At 39.7% G+C, this 21,099-nt stretch overlaps 1 protein-coding gene and 1 long non-coding RNA gene across 3 annotated transcripts in view; one reads left to right on the top strand and one right to left on the bottom strand.

Annotated features, from left to right (window-relative positions):
• UMAD1 (UBAP1-MVB12-associated (UMA) domain containing 1) overlaps positions 1–1,784 on the top strand; it is a 254,614-nt gene extending 252,830 nt beyond the window's left edge. For both annotated transcript variants that reach the window (XM_027540075.1, XM_027540076.1), the window contains one exon: positions 10–1,784. In XM_027540075.1, the coding sequence (XP_027395876.1) occupies positions 10–267 (258 nt within the window). In that variant the 3' untranslated portion in view covers positions 268–1,784. The remainder of the gene's footprint in view (positions 1–9) is intronic.
• Positions 1–21,099, bottom strand: part of LOC113891692 — a 106,439-nt gene that overhangs the window by 1,188 nt on the left and 84,152 nt on the right. The window lies entirely within an intron of this gene.

Genomic DNA, 21,099 nt, shown 5'->3' with positions numbered 1-21,099 from the left:
TATTTTTAGACTGGCAAAGAAAACTCATCCAGTGTGACTGTGGCAGGGCCTGAGACGGAAACTAAGGCAGGCCAGACCCTGGAGAACAGCTCACTAATGGCCGAGCTCCTGAGCGACGTGCCCTTCACCTTGGCCCCACACGTGCTGGCCGTGCAGGGCACCATCAGTGACCTTCCCGACCACTTACTCTCCTATGATGTCAGCGAAAACTTATCAAGGTTTTGGTATGATTTCACTCTTGAAAACTCAGTACTCTATGGTTCATAATCGTTATGTCTGTGTGCACCTTAACAAGCTTTGAAACAAAAGTTTGACGATTTTATTTAACTTGTCTGATATTTTTTGTAAAGGCCCTTAAAGGTCCTCAGAAAGCAAAGATCATGAAGCAGATAATAATATATTCATTGCTCTATTTTTTTAGAATAAAGCATATTTGTATAAAAATTAAACTTAAGATCTACTTCCTTTCCCCCTAGTAATAAATACAAAGATTAATTTATCAAGGTTTTTTGAAAGATTTTGTCAACCAGTCTCTCAAAATATAGCACCTCACATGTATCTTAGAAAAACTGTGAAAAAGAACTGAGGCTTTTTTTTTTTTTTTTTTTTGGCACAACTCTGAAATCTCTACTTAGAGTGTGACTTCTCTGGTTTGGAGGAAAACTTAATGTTATCCTCTTTCTCCTTCCACTGTGTTTATGAATGAATTCAGACAAAAAAAAAAAAGTTGCTAGTTAGCTTAATGTCTTCAGTCTTAATTTAGACATTGATGTGGAAATTTACAACTTTTCCTAGAAAGCAATAGTAGTTTGCTGAGACAAGAATGCTGTATGAAGAATGCTCTGGATACTGTTTCTTTTGAATGACAGATTCTCCTTAAGCCCATGGCAGTCTTCACCTCGATGGAGACCCAGGTTCCTGTCTTTATTTTTTGCTACTTCATGGTTTGCTCTCTCACCAGCTTTACAAGAACATTCTCTGCTTCTGGCTCAGTTGGCATTTTCCCTCCTTACCTCCTGTATTTCTGGTTTATGAAGAGACCCGCATTCCTTTCCAACCTCTCTGCCTCCCAGAGAAAAGGAGCTTGTGATGATACGTATTATTGCTGATAAAGCCCTTATTTAGACATCTGTTGCCCACAACACAGTTCTGACTGACATAGAAAACTGCCATTGGTCCGTAAACTATAAAGGGAAGAGATGTGAGAGTATTTTCTATGCCAGAGAAAATTTAAATTACATTTGTTCTGATTAGTGGCAATACAATTTATTGATTCTGTGCCAAATCTTATATTTTTCATGAAGATAGAGTGCCATAGCAAAACTAAACACTGTGCATAATAATACATGAATTAAGTTTTAATGTGGCATGCATGTTTGTTTAATAAATGTGGCATGGTCTTGATAAACTGTTACATGATTTAAGAGTTAAACGTACATTTATATTGACAAAAATATGCTTTATTTACAAATAATGATACCATATGAGGTGAATGATTAAATCAGATCTTTACATAGTTTTCATAAAACATCAGTCTAGGAAATCTAATTTATTACTAAGACAAATGTGAACATTTTATAGCAGTTTTTGTGAAAACATTTTTTTCAATTATTCATGTAAATATACCTTAACACCAAATGTAAGCAAGTCATCAGTTTGATATGTGTTAAGTTTTGTCTGAAGTACTTATACATTTCATTTATATGTATGTCTACCATGTTTAATCTTATTAGTATTTTAATTTGTCTATAAAAGATAAATAAACATGAATTATAAAAAACTGATACTTTTTTTTTTTTACTATTTTCAGATCCAGAAATAATGGTTTTCTTTGTGTTATTCATATCTGAGTGCAAATTACTGATTCTTTGAGAGGCCAAGATTTAAGTACACAGTTTTTGTAGTGCAGAGAAAAATGAAATTTCCTCTGATATACAGGTAAAATGACTAGTCCTAGATCCTTAAGACTACAGAGATTTGGGAGAAATCACATGGACAGCTCAAGGTAGATCTCCATCATCACAAAATTCAGTAAAGGCCAGTGTTACTGTCCTGTTTTTAACAAAACATTGTAAACATGGCCATTTTAATTTTCTTACTCTCTATATAAATCAACTATCCAACTTCATTTTACCCAAGAGAAACTTGAAGCCTAGAAAGGTGAAGTGATTTAAGTCACCTCATTAGTGATAAATATTTACTTGAATAGTGTTAATAGTTTTGATATGAATTATAACAAAGTTTGTATGCTCTGGTATATTTGAGGCAGCCAGAGGTTGTAATGATTTATACTTAAACAGGCTGTGAGATTTGGAGTTAGTCCCCTAATTTCTAGAGTCCTTAGTTCTTTCTCCTGTTATAAATAATAATGGTATGCACTTTACAGGATTGTGGTAGGGTTTTAGGTGGGGTATGTTAAATGCCTAACAACAGAAAGCTTGAACACGACATAGGAGTTCTGGAAACAGAGCTCTTATAATTCTTATTACTAACCACACACACTCAGCAGTCTGATAAAATGCAAAATACATACTAACTGACCTGCTTAAAGTATAATATAAAAATAGCTACCTACATTTATTGTAGAGCCTTCCCACCCCATTATTTTTTTCTATTAAATACCTCACTAAGGAAAACATTGCTAAAATAGGTTGGCTGACTCTTCTGTAATTCCTTAGTTACGACTTCCACAGGGAACATTTTCTTTATTCCTCTCTTTATCAAGCATCATGGCCCCTTTTCTCAATATAAGTAATCATTATAAAATACTGTTGATACAGAATGTACAAGCAATTTTACTGAATTTTTAACCCTAAAATATATTCAGGAAGTTTCATATTTCTTTTTCAGCTTCTTTACTGACATTTGCATTCTTTAGAGAGGTGATTCTGACCAATTAATTAATGTGGTTAAATTGTGATTGAACTTTTAAAACTGTACCATTAAATGTTAACAAGAGAGCATTTTTTGGTTAACATTTCTAGAAACACAAATAGTTTTTTACGTAAACATTCATGGATACTACTTTTTTTCTCTTTATCAAAGTAAAATGATAAATTGAGAACAGTATAAATGGAAAACTAATTCAAAAAGATACATGTACCCCAATGTTCATAGCAGCACCATTTACAACAGCCAGAGCATGGAAGCAAGCTAAATGTCCATCAACAGAGGAACTGCTAAGGTTGTGTGTGTGTGGGTCTGGGTGTGTGGTGTGTAATGGAATATCACTCAGCTGTTTCAAAAAGAATGAACTAATGCCATTGTAGTACATGGATGGACCTAGAGATTAGCATATTAAGTGAAGACAGAGAAAGACAAACGTGTGCTATCACTTACATGTAGAATCTAAAGACAAATGTACACATCAACTGACCTACGAAACAGAAAGAGAGTTGCATATGTTGACAACAAATTTACAGTTACCAGGAGGGAATGGGAGAGGGATAAGTGGGAAACCGGGGTCCGCATGCATACACCACTATGTATAAGACAGATAATAAGGACCTACTGTACAGCACAGGGAATCTACTCAATATTCAGTAACCCAGATGGGAAAAGAATTTGAAATGAATAGATACATGTGTAACTGAATCACTTTGCTATATACCTGAAACTAACACAACATTGTTAATCAACTGTTCTCCAATATAAAATGAAAATTAAAAAACACTACATTGCTAAAAAAAATGCTAACCATCCCAAAAAACAAAAACAAAAAATACTCCCTTATAACATCTTATAATAGTAACTATTTGGCTGATGCAATTTCAGTCTTTCAAAGTCAGGAGAAAAGAATAGAAAGAAAACAGAATGAAATGCCTTCTAAAACTCCTAGAGACCTGATTTATTTTCATTCTAAAGTACAGAATGGAGTAGCAAAGAGATAATCTCATTCATGTTCTAAAACTGGCATAAGGAGCCTACCCTCTTACCTCTCATGATAAGAACTGACAAATGAACAGCATAGTCTAACAATATGTTACCTTCAGAGGTGAATACGTTTTCATAATAATGTCATTAATAACATTCGCATGCAGTGTATTGGATACATGGTTGAACGATGTTACACCTGTAGAGCTGCTGAGAAATATGGGATTGTGGATTTATCTTTTGAGTATCTGTGTCATGTTACTAAGGGCACGACCTAAATATTACTGGAAAACCTAAAATTCTCAGAATAGGTTTGACGCCATTTACACATTGGTCTGAAACACAGAAAACCCGTATGTGTCAGGAAGATGACTCTTTATGCCATATAGTTCAGTGGCACCCCATACAGGTGGGGTGAAAAAGAGAAAATGATGTAATGATTGATGCATTGGAACTCTGCTACTAGCCATGCTAGTCAATGTAGTCCCGTGTTAATCATTTTTAAAGAAATGTTGTATTTACAGATTCATTAAAAAGCTACATAAATAATGCAGAATTCTTATATCCCTCTTATCCGGGTTTCACTATTTTGAACATCTTACATTAGTATGATACATTTGCTATAACTAAATTATTGAGATATTACTATTAACTAAAGTCCACACTCTACTCAGACTTGATTTCTTCTAATGTTTTTTTGCCCTTCCAGCATTCTATCCAGTGTAACCCATTACATTAATTATCATGTCTCCTTAGCCTCCTTTAGGCTGTGACAGCTTCTCAGACATTTCTTGTTTACAGTGGCCATGACAGTTCTGTGGAGTACTGGTCAGGTGTTTTGTGGAATGTGCCTCAATGGGGATTTAATCTAATATTTTCAAATGGTGAGACTGTGGTTATGGGCTTTGGGAGGAAGACTGCAAAGGTGAAGTGCCCTTTGATGAGATCATGTCATATCAAGGATGCATACGCTCCACATGACAGCCTGATGTTAACCATTATCATCTGGCCCAGGTGTGTGCGCCAGTTTTCTCCACTGCAAAGTAACTCTCTCCCTATTCTTTTCACACTCTACTCTTTGGAGTTAAATCACAAAGCACAGCCCACACTCACGGGACAGGGAAGTAATAAGCTTCACCTCCTTGTGGGGTGAGTAACCACATAAGTTATTTGGAGTTCTTGCTTATGAGATAAATGTCTCTTCTCTCCTATTTATTTCTCCATCACTTTGTTTTTTATGTTGGAACTCAAGAGTATTCAATCCCTTCCCCCCCCAAATACAAATCAATGGTGACCAAGAGACATGTTTACATTTTTATAAAAGTTAATAAAGATAAGTTGGAACATTTTTCATGGTGCTGATGAATACTATTTGACGTTGGGTGTGATAATATGTTCTATAATTTCCCCAGACTTCATCTTCCTATAAATATCAGATGTGTTTCTCCTGCACTTGCCATGACTCCATGTTCACCCTCGACATTCCCTGAAGGCTGTAAGTGTTGCCTTGTGAGTGGAGCCCTCTAAGATACTTGGCTTTTCCCCACCTCATTCCCATGACGATTGCATCTTACACATAATGACCTTCTTCCGCAAGTGATGTGGAGGCAAGGTTATAGTGTAACCATTTTCCTCTTTATAGAGCCAAGAGAATTCATGAGCTCTTCTCTATAGTAGATACCATTTTTTGTCTGTTTGTTTTAGTCACAGCAAAGACAAGTTATAGCTCCTTAAGTTTCTAAAGAAATGGTTCATTTTCAACCTTTGGGAAGTAATTTTAAGAAACAGTATAAGGAAACTCAGTCTTTTATGAGAGGGAGGAGGTGCCCAAGAAACTCTTATTTTTACTTCTGCTTAATCAAAACACTGTGTGCTAAAACAAGGTTAATCTCATCCAATTTCTCCGAGGAAAAATATCAATCAAAGCAAAAGAGCGTCTTATTTGTCCTTGGAAGAAAGCTGAATATAGTTCCTTGTCAAGAATTTGCTCAGTCCCAATTTTCACCCCCACAAAGGAAATAAATTCCTTATAATCAAAGGTAAGGCCAAGGATAATTGCATCCAGAACAACCCATCAGCACGTTAACTCTGACCCAGGCCCACAGACAGCTTGTTAGTTACCACCCAGGCCAGAGAGAGAGACAGACAATAGACCATTTCAGAGGTCAGTTAAGGAGACGGCCTCCCACTTAGGACTGCTGCCAGGGACCTACAATCCAGTGTCTGACATCTGGGTTCTGCAGCTGCCAAGCCTGCCCTTGTGTGGCCACAGGTGTTGGCTATAACTCTCAGACACATGGAAGAAGTAGCGGAGTAATGTCAGCTTCACTATGCACATGTATGTTTGTAAGTGTGTGTGTTCATTTTGCTTTCCAAAAGGCACATGATTTTTTTTTGTTTGTTTCAAAATTAATGTATTTCTGCATTATGGCAAGGAAGAGTTGGGAAACTAACAAAGAAGAAGCTTTTGTGCAAGAACAAGGGCGAAACAAAGCCGAGTTCTTACACCTACAGGTTAGGCCATACACACACAGGCTGTGTGTGGCATTGCTGGCTTAGTCTTTTGAATAGGTCTTCTCTGGAGCCAAAAAAAACCAGAAATGGATGCAGAAACACCAACAGGCAAACACAGAACCTAAATATTTATTTTCTTCCTATATCCCCTGCCATCCTTGTTCTGGATCTTCATGAGAATTTGTACTCATCAATGTGTTTTTGAATCTGGGACAGACTGTATCTAGGTTTAATTTCACACAGCATGAACTGTACCCATCACTTAACACACTTAAAGCTGTAAAACTAAGTTCTCCTCTTCCCCTTGCTCCTGTTTCTGAGGCAAATCTAGAAGTTTCTGTCTTAGGTATTTGAGGTCCTAACCCTAAAGATTGCACTCATCTCACACACTAGTAAAGTAATGCTCAAAATTCTCCAAGCCAGGCTTCAGCAATACATGAACTGTGAATTTCCAGATGTTCAAGCTGGTTTTAGAAACGGCAGAGGAACCAGAGATCAAATTGCCAACATCCATTGGCTCATCGAAAAAGCAAGAGAGTTCCAGAAAAACATCTATTTCTGCTTTATGGACTATACCAAAGCCTTTGTGTGGATCACAATAAACTGTGGAAAATTCTGAACGAAACAGGCATACCAAACCACCTGACCTGTCTCTTGAGAAACCTGTACGCAGGTCAGGAAGCAACAGTTAGAACTGGACATGGAACAACAGACTGGTTCCAAATAGGAAAAGGAATACGTCAAGGCTGTATATTGTCACCCTGCTTATTGAACTTATATGCAGAGTACATCATGAGAAACGCTGGGCTGGAAGAAGCACAAGCTGGAATCAAGATTGCTGGGAGAAATATCAATAACCTCAGATATGCAGATGACACCACCCTTATGGCAGAAAGTGAAGACAAACTAAAGAGCCTCTTGATGAAAGTGAAAGAGGAGAGTGAAAAAGTTGGCTTAAAGCTCAACATTCAGAAAACGAAGATCATGGCATCTGGTCCCGTCACTTCATGGGAAATAGATGGGGAAACAGTGGAAACAGTGTCAGACTTTATTTTTCTGGGTTCCAAAATCACTACAGATGGTGACTGCAGCCATGAAATTAAAAGATGCTTACTCCTTGGAAGGAAAGTTATGACCAACCTAGATAGCATATTCAAAAGCAGAGACCTTACTTTGCCAACAAAGGTCCGTCTAGTCAAGGCTATGGTTTTTCCAGTGGTCATGTATGGATGTGAGAGTTGGACTGTGAAGAAAGCTGAGCACAGAAGAATTGATGCTTTTGAACTGTGGTGTTGGAGAAGACTCTTGAGAGTCCCTTGGACTGCAAGGAGATTCAACCAGTCCATTCTAAAGGAGATCAGTCTTGGGTGTTAATTGGAAGGAATGATGCTGAAGCTGAAACTCCAGTACTTTGGCCACCTCGTGCAAAGAGTTGACTCACTGGAAAAGACTTTGATGCTGGGAGGGGTTGGGGGCAGGAGGAGAAGGGGACGACAGAGGATGAGATGGCTGGATGGCATCACCAACTTGATGGACGTGAGTTTGAGTGAACTCCGGGAGTTAGTGATGGACAGGGAGGCCTGGCATGCTGCAATTCATGGGGTCGCAAAGAGTCAGACACGACTGAGCAACTAAACTGAACTGAACCCTGAAGATTTGGGCAGTGGTAGAAATGGATAATTAAGAGAAGGGAACTAAACTGGTAAGAACTATGAAGAGCTAATAGTCAAGAGCATTTATAACTGTATTTCCATAATTAAACATACACTTTCTCCTTGGTTTGCCTGCTTCGGAGCTTGTATTTAGACACTGAATTTAATGGAGGAGGAATGAATCTTCAGATTTCATCTTACTGAGTCTTTTCTAAAGAGAAATGCTTGTATGCTAAGGCCAGGGGTTCTCCATCTTTTAAGACCAATGTGCCCTACAGTGTTTTCCATACTGTCTTCTAAGTATTTCACCAGCCACGAAAATGTTTAACAGGTTTTATTGTGTATTTTGTATTCCAAAAACAGCAGGTCAGTTGAATATGCTTTTTCCAAGCACAGCCACCACCCCCATTTTCCTTAAGAACCTATGCGCTCTTCTTGATGCTCCTTCAGTCTATGCTTAGCACATAAACACATCCTCGATCAGCATTTGTTGAATGGTTGAGTCAACCAGTATAATAAATCACCACATTATCTGTACGGGAGACTTCCCAAAAGCAAAGGAATAGAATTTCAAAACTTTTGTCATTTTTCAGGCCCCAGTAAGTTCCCCAAATTATCATGCTGTGTTTACACAGCTGAAAGTAATGCTTAGTTTACCAAGCGTCTACAAATTGTGCCTTTTGTCTGTTTCGGGTACTCTCCGTGTTTTCCTGGTTGTGTTTTCCTCTGCCCATAATAACTGTGTATGTCCTCTTGATGAGTGAGGCCTGATTCTAGACAACACAGTGTATTTTGGTGCTGTGGATTCGCACTGGAGGTTTTGTCTGGCAGCCTACTCTCCCTTGTGTGCTTTTGGTTATGTTTGTGTGTGTTCATGACACAGAGTTTATTAATCCTGTCTGACCTGTTCTTCAGAATGGTTTCCTTTTTCATATGTTTTCCATTGAGCACACTTGGATATTTGAAACGACCAGCTTTTAGGGGAAAACAGTTTTCTAGAAACAGTAGTACACGTTCTTTTGGGACTCGTCAGTGTCTGTCTCACATTTCCTACTCAGCCAGCTCTTCCCTCTTCCTATAAACATGTTCAGATCTCTCCCCTCCACCTCCAGCTATAAACTCCTTTTCCTTCTCTTTAGTGTCCAGCTTCTTGAGAGAGTAGTTGTGCCTCCACTTCTTTCTAGTCTTTCACTGACCCTCTGATTAATCTGATTTCCTATCCCTGTTTAGAACTTCCAGAGAGCTGATTCATACAAGAGCCACCTCCAACCTGCCAAAGGCCTTACCTCAATTCCCTAGTGGCAATTTATCACTGTTGATTAATTCCAGGTTCCTGAAACCAACCCTGCCTTTCCAGCCTCACCTAATGCTATTCTCACTCAGGGCCTCTGCGTTCTTGCCCTGGTAAGCGATGCCCTGTCCCCAAGCATGCCCTACCTTCTCTCACCATCCTTGCATTTCCTTCTTTTTTGCTTGTACCGCCCTGACCTTCCTTCTTCTTCTTGTTTTGTTGTTTGTTTTCCAGTCAAAAACATCTCTTCGGGGATGCTTTATGGAATATAGAGGATATGAAATTTAGGATCACAAGATCAAGCAGTTTCAATCCTCTCAAAAGTCAGCCCAACCCTCAATGCTCTGCAGATGTAAAACCACTGGTGAGACTCACTGAAAGCACTTTGTCACAGAGGAGGCTTTTTGTGAACATTCACAAGAGTATCTGTTAAGTGCCAGACCACATCACATTACACTCATGCAGCAACAATGCATTCGTACCTTTTTCATTAGTCACTAGTGGTCAGCTTCAGAAAACACCAGAAAGAAGCACAAGAGGGCTCACAAAATGTGTTAAAAAAAGAACCTGTCCTTGAAAAGCACACTGAAATGGAGGACCAGAAGACATTTTTTAAAGTATGCACCGTGCAGAAAGTATTCATTCCATGATCTCAAGTGACCCAACCTGTGATAAATGTTGTTACAAGGTTTCACTCAAGTAGCACCTCCTCTGGGAGCCTTTCCTTATTCTTCCTAAGCGGGACTGGATTTCCTGACACGGTCCTGCCGTGGGTCGTATACACAGTATACGCTCCTGTGTGCGCTTCTTTCAAGGCCCTTGACCCACAGTATTGTAATTGTTTCCTCACTTGTCCACTGCACAGCTCTGTGAGTGGACCCTAACATACATGTGCTACCATGGTTACCATGCTGCTGCCATAGTGTGCGTGCTCAGAACAAGTTGGCTGAATGGACACATGATGGAATCACCATTAATCCAAGGAAATGTATGATATTTTTCATCTACGGTAGAATTTGCCTTTGAGTGTCTTTTTGGAAGCCTTTAAGCATCCTTCTAGATGTTTGTACTAGAACATGCTAAATTTATTAATGGCCCTAAATTTATCTTGTATCCTACATAATTTAGCTCTTAAATTTTTTGAAAGTAGAAATCTACCTTTGGTTTGGTTAGCTGTATCAGGAGTACTAATACTTCTTAGTATTGGATACAAAATGTAATAAATACCAAAAGAATTTTTTGTGTTTATTATCACCTTTTTCAGACAGTGTTAAGTCTTTAGATTAAATCTGGGGAGTTTAAGTGACTGTAAATCCATCTGTCATAACTTGGGTTTTATATTTCAGTTTTCCTTAATGTACACAGAGCTGGAACTTTCTTCTGTCTTCTATTAAATCAACATTGATTACTGCTAATTAAATTACATGGCTCTTCTTAAATCATAGATCTGTGTAGATTTAAACATACACCATAAAAATTGAATGCCTGCTTTTTTAATGGGTTGTGGCATTTTGTTTTTATGTAACCTAACCTCACTGACTTTGGAATATTTAGACTTTGGAAATATTAACCCTTCCACATTCTGGAAGGACAAGCTCATTTTACTTTTGAGGAGAAACAAATAATTATCTGAGGAAAGACCATCATGTTGATTTTTCATGTAATCAAAACAGATTCTAAAATATTCTTTAACTGGTCCATTCACTTGGTAGCCAGTTTACTGCATAAATTCACCTTAATTTCTATAATGCATTATAATGACTATACATTATTAATCAATTACATTTCTAACCAGTTTGGTCACCACATTAATTATTACAATCTCTAAAGTTCCTCATTTTTATGGATACTCCCTTCTCCCTAGATGCAAAGATAAAGACATACATCATTTTCAACAGATGGAGAAAATAACAGTAGCCAATCTCTTAAAACTTACATTTAGTTTATAAAAAGCAAAAGGCAAAAATCCCTGTTATGTTGGTTAACACAATTCTATGTTTCTATTGTCTAAATAACAACTTGCAAATACTTTAACATCAAGAAGTAATAAAATCTTCCATTAGACAAGCTTTTGGGCAAAAATAGTCTCCCAAATTCAATCTGAAACAAAGTCCTTAATCTTTATTACCTTCCTATTCTTGACTAAAACATTGTGTTAAATGAATATCAAGGGTCAACAGTTTCTTTTTTCCCTCTAATTGAAAGACTATCTCCCGAAACTCTCTCTGCTCATCTGAGGTTTACCACCATAGTCATTTTATGTGACTTTAAGTTTCTATGCTTAGCAATGTACACCTATTGGAGAGTGACTGTAGGAATAAAACCCTGATTAAGCAAAGCACTAGTCTCCTGGGTGTAGGTTATTTCCATTTGGGTTTTCGAGTGTTCATGGAGATACACTGGAGGCACAATTTCTTTTTTCACGTCGATTGTGATAAGAGCCTCATTTCCCAGGGCAGTCTCTCCACCCTACAGGTTGGAGACTGCTGGGCTTGCTGCCTTTGTTGTGGATCTGATGCCAGATCCCTCAGCCCAGGCCTGCTTTGTCACACTTGTTAGGAACCAAGTGCAAGAAGTGTACCCAGCACTTGACAGAACAAAAGACAGAAGAGGCTGGAAGGCTACCGCTTTCATTCCAGAATGTGGCATAGCTGACAGCAATCGCAGTATCTCCTCAAGAGCCAGTGACAGCTTAGGTCATCAGCAAATGCCGGGTAGGTAAGCCAATTTAAATGAAACTCCTGGAAAGACGGGACTGGGAGGGTGTGTGGGAGTTATTTAGAGGAACCCAGGAAAATTTGGTGGGAGCTATTTTTTTTTTTAATATTTTTCCCTTTGCCTAGAGTGTGTAAGATGAAACACAACAAGATATGAGAGAAGTAGGCAGGGGAGGGGGTAGTGGAACGGAATGAGTGTCCCGCACGCAGAGAGGAAGCTGTGTTCTCTCGTGCTGTGTTTAGTCGCTCAGTTTTGACTCTTTGCAACTCTACAGATTGTAGCCCACCAGGCTCCTCTGTCCATGGGGGTTCTCCAGGCAAGAGTACCGGAGTGGGTTGCCATGCCCTCCTCCAGGGGATCTTCCCAACTCAGGGATCAAACCCACGTCTCCTGTGTCTTCGGCATTGCAGGCAGATTCTTTACTGTCTGAGCCACCGGGGAGGCCCCTGGATCTCGTGAGGGACCTAACAGTTACCAGTTTCTTACTGCCGCTGTCCTCCTGGGCCCCACTGTCCCACTGAGCCTCATTTCCTGTGCGGTCCAACCAGGCCGACCTCCCTCCTCACTGCCTGTTCAGCCCCACCTCCTTTCCAGTGCCCTGTCGGTCCTCTATCGATGCTGTTCCCTTTCCATCTTCTCCTCTGCCTGTAAGCATGCCACCCACTGATAATGCCGTTTGCAGCAACATGGGTGGGCCTAGAGAGCATCATCGTGAGTGAAGGCTAGACAGAGGAGCAGTATCATGACATCCCTGATACTCGGAATCTAAAAAGAAACGATACTAATGAACTTACTTACAAAGCAGAAACAGACTCACACACATAGAGAACAAACTCATGGTTCAGTTGGAGATGAGAGGAAGAGATAGGGAGTTTGGGAGGTCCTGCTATCTTTAAAATGGATAACTAATAAGGACCTATTGTACAGCACAGGGAACTCTGCTCAGTATTATGTGGCAGCCTGAATGGGAGGGGAGAATGCATCCATGTATATGTAAGGCCGATTCCCTTTGCTGTTGACCTGAAACTATCACAAGTCTGTTCATCAGCTATATGCCAATATAAAATAAAAAATTAAAATAAGAAAAAAAAACAACTACTCAGTGCAGCTCAGTTTCTAGCCCCCTCCTGAAAGTTCTCTATGCATGGAGTTCACATACATCTCAGAACCTCAATGGCATTCTGATTTTCTATTTCTTCCACTTGCTTTCTGATGATATTGTGGGGGTTAATCTTGACTCTCTTAAATACATTGTAAATTACACCAGGGCTGATAATCACTTTATAGGACACATTACACACAGTAGGAGCTCCTTGAATGCCTCACTCCCAACATTCCAGTAGTTCATCTTAAGTGTCAACCATCCACACTCACCCAAAAAGTCTGCTGTGCCCAAGTAAGATCTGCTATCACCACCATCATCAGATTTATTGTCATTTCTTCCTCCGCACTTTTTCCTCCTCCTCGTTTTCACGTGCTCCTCAGTATAAGCCCCCTCCCGACCCCAGATCCTCTTCCCAAACTATATCTCCCACCAGCTAAAACATTGGCCTGCTCTGCACACATCTCTACTCCCTACCTATCCATGTTACTTGGAGACAGAAATTTGTTTTTCTCACTTAAGAAATAGCACTCTCCCTGGTACCACCCATGACAGTAACTATATGGAGTTTTTGTTTTGTACCTTCTCAAATGAGACATTAGGTGCAAAGGATGCAAGTCAACAATATTTATAAAATCCATTAAAAAATGTATTTAGCAGGATGAGGACTTCATAAGGCAGGTGTCTATTTCATTGATAACTCCGGAGAAATAACACATTCCAGTCCTAGAGACGTTTTTGAAGCTCATGATTGAGTGTAGAACTATTCTATCATTACCAGAAATGTTCATTAAGCACCTCTTTTTCTCCTTTGTATTTTTAAATAAATCAATTATGCGTCACTTCAGCTTAGGTTTGAAGCATAGAATTTCTCCTGTAACAGATGCTCAGTAAATTCTGAATGGACAAATATATGACTGCAGCCATGAAATTAAAAGAGGCTTGCTCCTTGGAAGAAAAGCTATGACAAACCTAGCCAGCATATTAAAAAGCAGAGACATTACTTTGCCAAAAAGGTCTGTATAGTCAAAGCTGTATTTTTTCCAGTTAGCACTGGATGGATGTGAGAGTTGGACTATAAGTAAAGTTGAACACCAAAGAACCGATGCTTTTGAATTGTGGTGTTGGAGAAGACTCTTGAGAGTCCCTTGGACTGCAAGGAGATCAAACCAGTTAATCCTAAAGGAAATCAATCCTGAATATTCATTGGAAGGATTGATGCTGAAACTCCAATACTTTGGCCACCTGATGCAAAGAGATGACTCATTAGAAAAGACCCTGATGCTGGGAAAGATTGAAGACAGGAGGAAAAGGGGACAACAGAGGATGAGATGGTTGAATGGCATCACTGACTCAATGCACATAAGTTTGAGCAAGCTCCAGGAGATGGTGGACAGTGAAGCCTGGTGTGCTGCAGTCTATTGGGTTGCAAAGAGTTGGACATGACTGATCGACTGAATAACAGCAACAATGGAAGGATGAATGGATCAATGAAAGTGGGTTGTTGTCCATCACACCTGCACATGGTCACAGATCCATGAGAGTATCATTTGCTTTGAATTGTACAGTAGGTTCTGATCATTGTTTTATGCCAGTGCACATACATACTTGTCCATTCCTCCTTGGGAAAAAGACAGTTGACAGGGTGGATGTAACCTGATGGTGTATGGTAATAGCAGATATAATTTTAGCTTACATTTGCTAAGTTCTTCTTAGGTATAAAGCACTGTTCTAAGTGCTTTAGGTATATTATTTTATTGAATCTTTTAAAACCTTATCATTGCCAAAAGATGGAAACAACTTAGGCTCCTGTCAACAGGTGGATGGATGAACAAAATGATGAAAACATTAGAATATCATTCAGCCATGAAAAGGAACGAAGTGCTGATATCTGCTACAACATGAATGAACGTTGTAAACCTTATCTGAGGTGAAATGAGCCTTGTGGAACAATATTGCACTATTACACTTATATGAACTGTCTAGAATAGATTCATTCATAAAAACAGTAAGTGGCTTCGAGGTTAGCAGTGATTTGAGGCTGGGGAGAAGGTGGCTGGCAGTTCTTGCTTAGTGAGCAGAGTTTTTGTCTGGGGTGTTGATCAAAACTGTAACTAGATGTGGTGACAGTTGCACAACATGGTGAATGTAACTGATGCCACTCCATCGTACACTTAAGATGGTTAAAACAACATATTTTATTATATATTTTACCTCAATAAAAGTTAGTGGGCAAAACCTTGTTATTAAAGTTTGTTGCTCAGTCATGTCCGACTCTTTGTGACCCCATGGACTGTAGCCCACCAGGCTCCTCTTTCCATGGGATTCTCCAGGCAAGAATACTGGAGTGGGGTGCCATTCCCTTCTCCAGGGGATCTTCCCAACCCAGGGATCATACCCGGGTCTTCTGCATTGCAGGCAAATTCTTTACTGTCTGAGCCATAAGGAAAGCCCCTCAATAAAAATTAGTGGAAAAAATCCTATTATTAGCCTCATTTTAAATCTGAATATAACAGGAATGTTTAAACAAATGTGAGTGATATATTCTGACAAAACAAGAAGTACAGGAGGAGATACAGCATTGGTTCACGGCCTCAATGATAGCGAGGCCATCCCCTCTTTGAGTCTCTTGCCTTTTCCTGATGATAGCAAGAAAATGGCTACAACTCTACATATTGCTTCTGTGTTTGAGGTAGGAAGTGGATAAGAAGGGGATGACACCTGTCTAATCTTTTTCTTGTATCAGGAAAAAAACAGAAGTTTTTCTTATACCTCTAATACATTTCCACTGTACCTGACTAAGCAGAACTGTGCCCCCAGGCTGTCCTTAGATGCAAGGCCAGGAAGCCTGGCTAAATAAGTGATTAGGGTTTCCAGCCTCTTCTGCTGGGCTTCCCAGATGGCTCAGTGGTAAAGAACTGGCCTGCCAATGCAGAAGATGTGGGTTCGATCCCTGAGTCAGAAAGATCCCCTGGAGGAGGAAATGGCAACCCAGCCCAGTATTCTTGCCTGGGCAGTCCCATGAACAGAGGAGCCCCGAGGGCTATATAGTACCTGGGGGTCACAAAGACTCAGACACAACAGAGCATGCGGGCCTCCTCCAGGAGGCAACAAGGAGATGGATTGGCAATGTCTGTTAAGGAAAGAACACCATCTGGCACAATGACAAAAATGAGCACCAGAGAGGTTAAGGCAGAGTTTCGTCTGCTGGAAAAAAACCTGACCGTTGACATTTTGGACGGGATAGTTCTCCGTTGTGAGGGGCTGGTATGTACTTGATGAGATGCTAAGCCCCATCCCTTGCCTCTACCCATCAGATAACAGTGGTCTTCCACCCTGCACCCCGCCCCCAGTTGTGATGATCAAAAATATCTCCAGGCATTGTCCCTAATTGAGGACCACTGGGTTAGATGATTGGCCAGAATCTCATTGCTGGGACCTCCCTAGTGGCCCGTGGCTAAGACTCTGCCCTTCTAATGTAGGAGGCCTGAGTTTTTTCCTTGATCAGGGAATTAGATCCTACATGCCGCAACTAAGGCCCACCACAGCCAAATAAATTAATTAATTAATTAAAAAAAATATGAAGTCTCGTTGCTGAGAAGTGGTGGAGCTGAGATTTCAATCCAGACACCTGAATTTATATTCCTCTTGGCCACCATCTGAACAGCCTGTGCCATTGAACAAATGGCCTTATAGTTAACAGGAGCTATAGATCAAGTGGACTAACTTGCTGTACACTGAGTTAATGAGACACCCATGAAATGCTTTGCCAACCATCCACATGCATTTCCTGAGTGCTTGTTATTTAGACATAATCCCTTGCAGTTTGGAAGTCATAGCACGTATTTATGATGGAGAAAGGTTCAAGTAGCTTTATAACCCAAACATTTTCAACAGTGCAAAAATGTCTTAGATATTAAAACTCAGCCCTACCCAACAGATCTTATCCAAGTATTTAATTTCTCTATAAAGGAGTATTTAAATTATTTTCTTCTTGTTGAGGGAGCAATAATGAAAAAAAAAAAAAAGGTTGAGAAACACTGCTGTAGCCTAAGGAACTAGGTGGAGCAAGCAGTTTTTTTCTGAAAAGGTGAGAAATATTATTACCTAAAATGAGATAGGAGAAGGAAATGGCAACCCACTCCAGTATTCTTGTCTATGGAGAATCCCATAGACAGAGGAGCCTGGCGGGCTACAGTCCATGGGGTCAAGAGAGTCGGAAAATGAGATAACATAGGATCTCTAGAATGTGAACGGTGAGTGAATTTTAGGAGTCCTGCTGGCTGTTTTCATTAGATTCATCCCTTTATTGGTGCAGTCAGTAGTCCCAGTTAATTCAGTTTCATGTCTCTCTATTCATGAATGTGATACATTTTTATCTTTCTCCCTTTTTTTATCACATTAGTTTCGATGGAACATGCCTCCCAACAAGTGAATTTCCTCCCTTTTCTTCAGTCTCCATTATTCAGAGAGGCATCTGTTTTCTTTAAGAAATAAAAGTGTCTAGAAATACACTCAGAGTATTAAAAACGTGTCTGCATCATCAGCTGATTACTCACATCATAGAATAGCTAGTAAATATAGTGAGGAAGACACGTTTACGAACCATGAAATTTAGTAGCTCTAGCTTTAATTCCTTGATGTTGGACAAGTTACATGACCTCATTGAACCTCCGTTTTCTTATCTTTGAAATGGGCATGATGTTTGAGATAGTGTTGAGATAAGAATTAAAGGAGCTATTATATGTCAACTGCTTAGCAGAGAGCCTAGCCAGTAGTGAATGGCAAACATGTGGCAACTACTGGCAATAGTGTGTGTAAATAATATTGAGTAAAGCAATTTTTTCTGATAGAAAAAATAGATGGTAGTATGAGAATGGACTGATTCAGATCAAAGTGACCTAAGAGATTCCTCATCACTCAGTGGTTGGCTCAGGAGAGTCGGCCAGGATTGAGTCTACTTGTTCTGAACTTAGTCATGGTTCCTGCTGAGCATAAAGACAAGCTGCCTAATGTTCACGCAGGAGAAGGGCCACACTGGACCCTGTCTCCCTGTACACCTCCCTCGAGCTGATGCTGTCCACCACTCTCAGCAAGTCACTTAACATCTGTTTATCAGCATCCTCCTTTAACGATTAGGAGGAAGGTACCTGCCCTTCTTTCCTCATAAGATGGTGGAGAGTAAATGAACTCATTCATGCATATCTATTCCCTGAAAGATAGCATAAGGCACAGTCCCTGTTCACAGAGTTTGCATTTGTTGTCTTATTTCTTTAAAACCCCTTTGCTTATATTTACAATAGTCGGACATGAAAGCAACCTAGATGTCCATCAACAGATGAATGGATAAAGAAGTTGTGATATGTATAAACAATGGAATTTTAGCCATAAAAAGGAACACACTTGAGTCAGGTCATGTATGGATGTGAGAGTTGGACTGTGAAGAAGGCTGAGCGCCAAAGAGTTGATGCTTTTGAACTGTGGTGTTGGAGAAGACTCTTGAGAGTCCCTTGGACTACAAGGAGATCCAACCAGTCCATTCTGAAGGAGATCAGCCCTGGGATTTCTTTGGAAGGAATGATGCCAAAGCTGAAACTCCAGTACTTTGGCCACCTCATGCGAAGAGGTGACTCATTGGAAAAGACTCTGATGCTGGGAGGGATTGGGGGCAAGAGGAGAAGGGGATGACAGAGGATGAGATGGCTGGATGGCATCACTGACTCGATGGATGTGAGTCTCAGTGAACTCTGGGAGTTGGTGATAGACAGGGAGGCGTGCTGCGATTCACGGGGTCGCAAAGAGTCGGATACGACTGAGTGACTGATCTGATCTGATCTGAGTCAGTTCTAGTGAGGTGGATGAGCCTAGAGCCTGTTATACAGAGTGAAGTAAGTTGAAAGAGAAAAACAAATATCGTATATTAAAGCATATATATGGAATCTAGAAAAGTGGACTGATGAATCTGTTTTCAGGGAATGAATGGAAACAGATGTAGAGAATGGACTTGTAGATACAGCGAGAGGAGAGGGGCAAATTGAGCATTGACATATATTTACTACCATGTGCAAAACAGCTAGCTAGTAGGAGGCTGCTATATAACACAAGGAACCCAGCCTGGTGCTGTGTGACAACCTAGAGGGGCAGGATGGGGGGAGCCCAAGAGGGAGGGATATATACATATATATACACACACACACACACACACACACACATATATATATATAGTTATGATTCTCCAGGGTATTGTATGGCAGAAACCAACATAACAGTGTAAAGCCTTCAAATAAAATTATCCTTCAAATAAAATAAATATCCTTATTATCCTTCAAATAAAATAAAAATAAACCCTTAATGTTTAACACATAGGAAAACATAAAAAAAAAACAATCATTTATTTGTTGTTTTGTTATTCTCTAAAACATTATCAATTTAAAATGCACCTTGGCAGTATTATGCTGACTGATGACCTGAAGGAAATGGGTGCTTACTGTTACCTGGGTGTCTGAAGTAGGTGGTTTGTATGTAGAACTCGCTAATGCTCCTGGGTTCTTAATTCAGTTGTCTATTGACTTTGGATAATAAAGTGTTCAGAGGATAGATGCTTTTTATAATGGGGCAGGTAGAGGTGGAAATAGGATGACTTGGGAAAGTAGCTATTGCTTCTATCTTTTAAATTTCTTCTCTGAAAATAAGTTCACTATTTAGTCAGGATGTCTTCTTAGGGTTACTAAAGCTATAGACGGTGTTGGGAGAGAGATTCTGTGCAATTCTTTCTAAACCCTATATTTCTGACATTTCTTTCAAGTTGTTAAAATATATGTGAGATATTAAAGTGAAGAAGATACATGAAATAATCCACAGCTTTATTTTATGTTTGTGACCCCATCTGGCTATAAAGCAAATGGCTCACAGATTACAGCAGTCACTTTTTACCCTGACCACACTAGTTTAGAATCACTATAACTACTACTAACCACTCTATTTGCTAGAAAGGCACATATTCTAGACTAAATTTTGGCTTAGGGAACTGCTATTAATTCCATCACATGAATCATAGGATAATCTTATAATATGTTCATAGCTGAACACTGGATTTATCTTCTTTGGCACTATACTAGATTCCTTCAAGAAATTCTCTGGCCTAGAGATTACTGTTATTAATTGTCCCAGCATCTGACTTGAAATCATTGCTGGTCTCAACTACTAGGCTTAGAATTCTTACTGCCTTTTAGCCATCATCTCAAAAACATAATTGAATGTATGTATTCCTCTCTTCTGAAACACTTTCCTTCAAATCAACCTAATTCACCTCTTCTCTCATTTCCTCCTGCCAGACGTCCTAGAGTGTGAAGTTAAGTGGGTCTTAGAAAGCATCACGATCAACAAAGGTAGTGGACATGATGAAATTCCAGTTGAGCTATTTCAAATCCTAAAAGATGGTGCTGTGAAATTGCTGCACTCAACATGCCAGCAAATTTGGAAAACTCAGCAGTGCCCACAGGACTGGAAAAGGTCAGTTTGCCTTCCAATCCCAAAGAAAGGCAATGCCAAAGAATGCTCAAACTACCATACAATTGTACTCATTTCACATGCTAGTTGGAGAAGGAAATGGCAACCCACTCCAGTATTCTTGCCTGGAAAACCCCATGTATGGAGGAACCTGGTAGGCTACAGTCCATGGGGTCGCAGAGAGTCAGACATGACTGAGCGACTTCACTTTCACATGATAGTAAGGCTATGCTCAAAAACCTTCAAGCTAGGCTTCAAGAGTACATGAACCGAGAACTTCCAGATGTACAAGCGAGATTTAGAAAAGGCAAAGGAACCAGAGATCAAATTGCCAACATCTGCTGGATCATTAAAAAAAACAAGGGAATTCAAAAACACCTCTATTTCTGCATTATTAACTATGCTAAGTCTTTGATTAGGTGGATCACAACAAACTGTGG

The sequence above is a fragment of the Bos indicus x Bos taurus genome, chromosome 4 (genome assembly GCF_003369695.1).
Source record: "Bos indicus x Bos taurus breed Angus x Brahman F1 hybrid chromosome 4, Bos_hybrid_MaternalHap_v2.0, whole genome shotgun sequence".
Taxonomy (NCBI): domain Eukaryota; kingdom Metazoa; phylum Chordata; class Mammalia; order Artiodactyla; family Bovidae; genus Bos; species Bos indicus x Bos taurus.
This window is presented reverse-complemented; position numbering and strand designations above follow the sequence as displayed.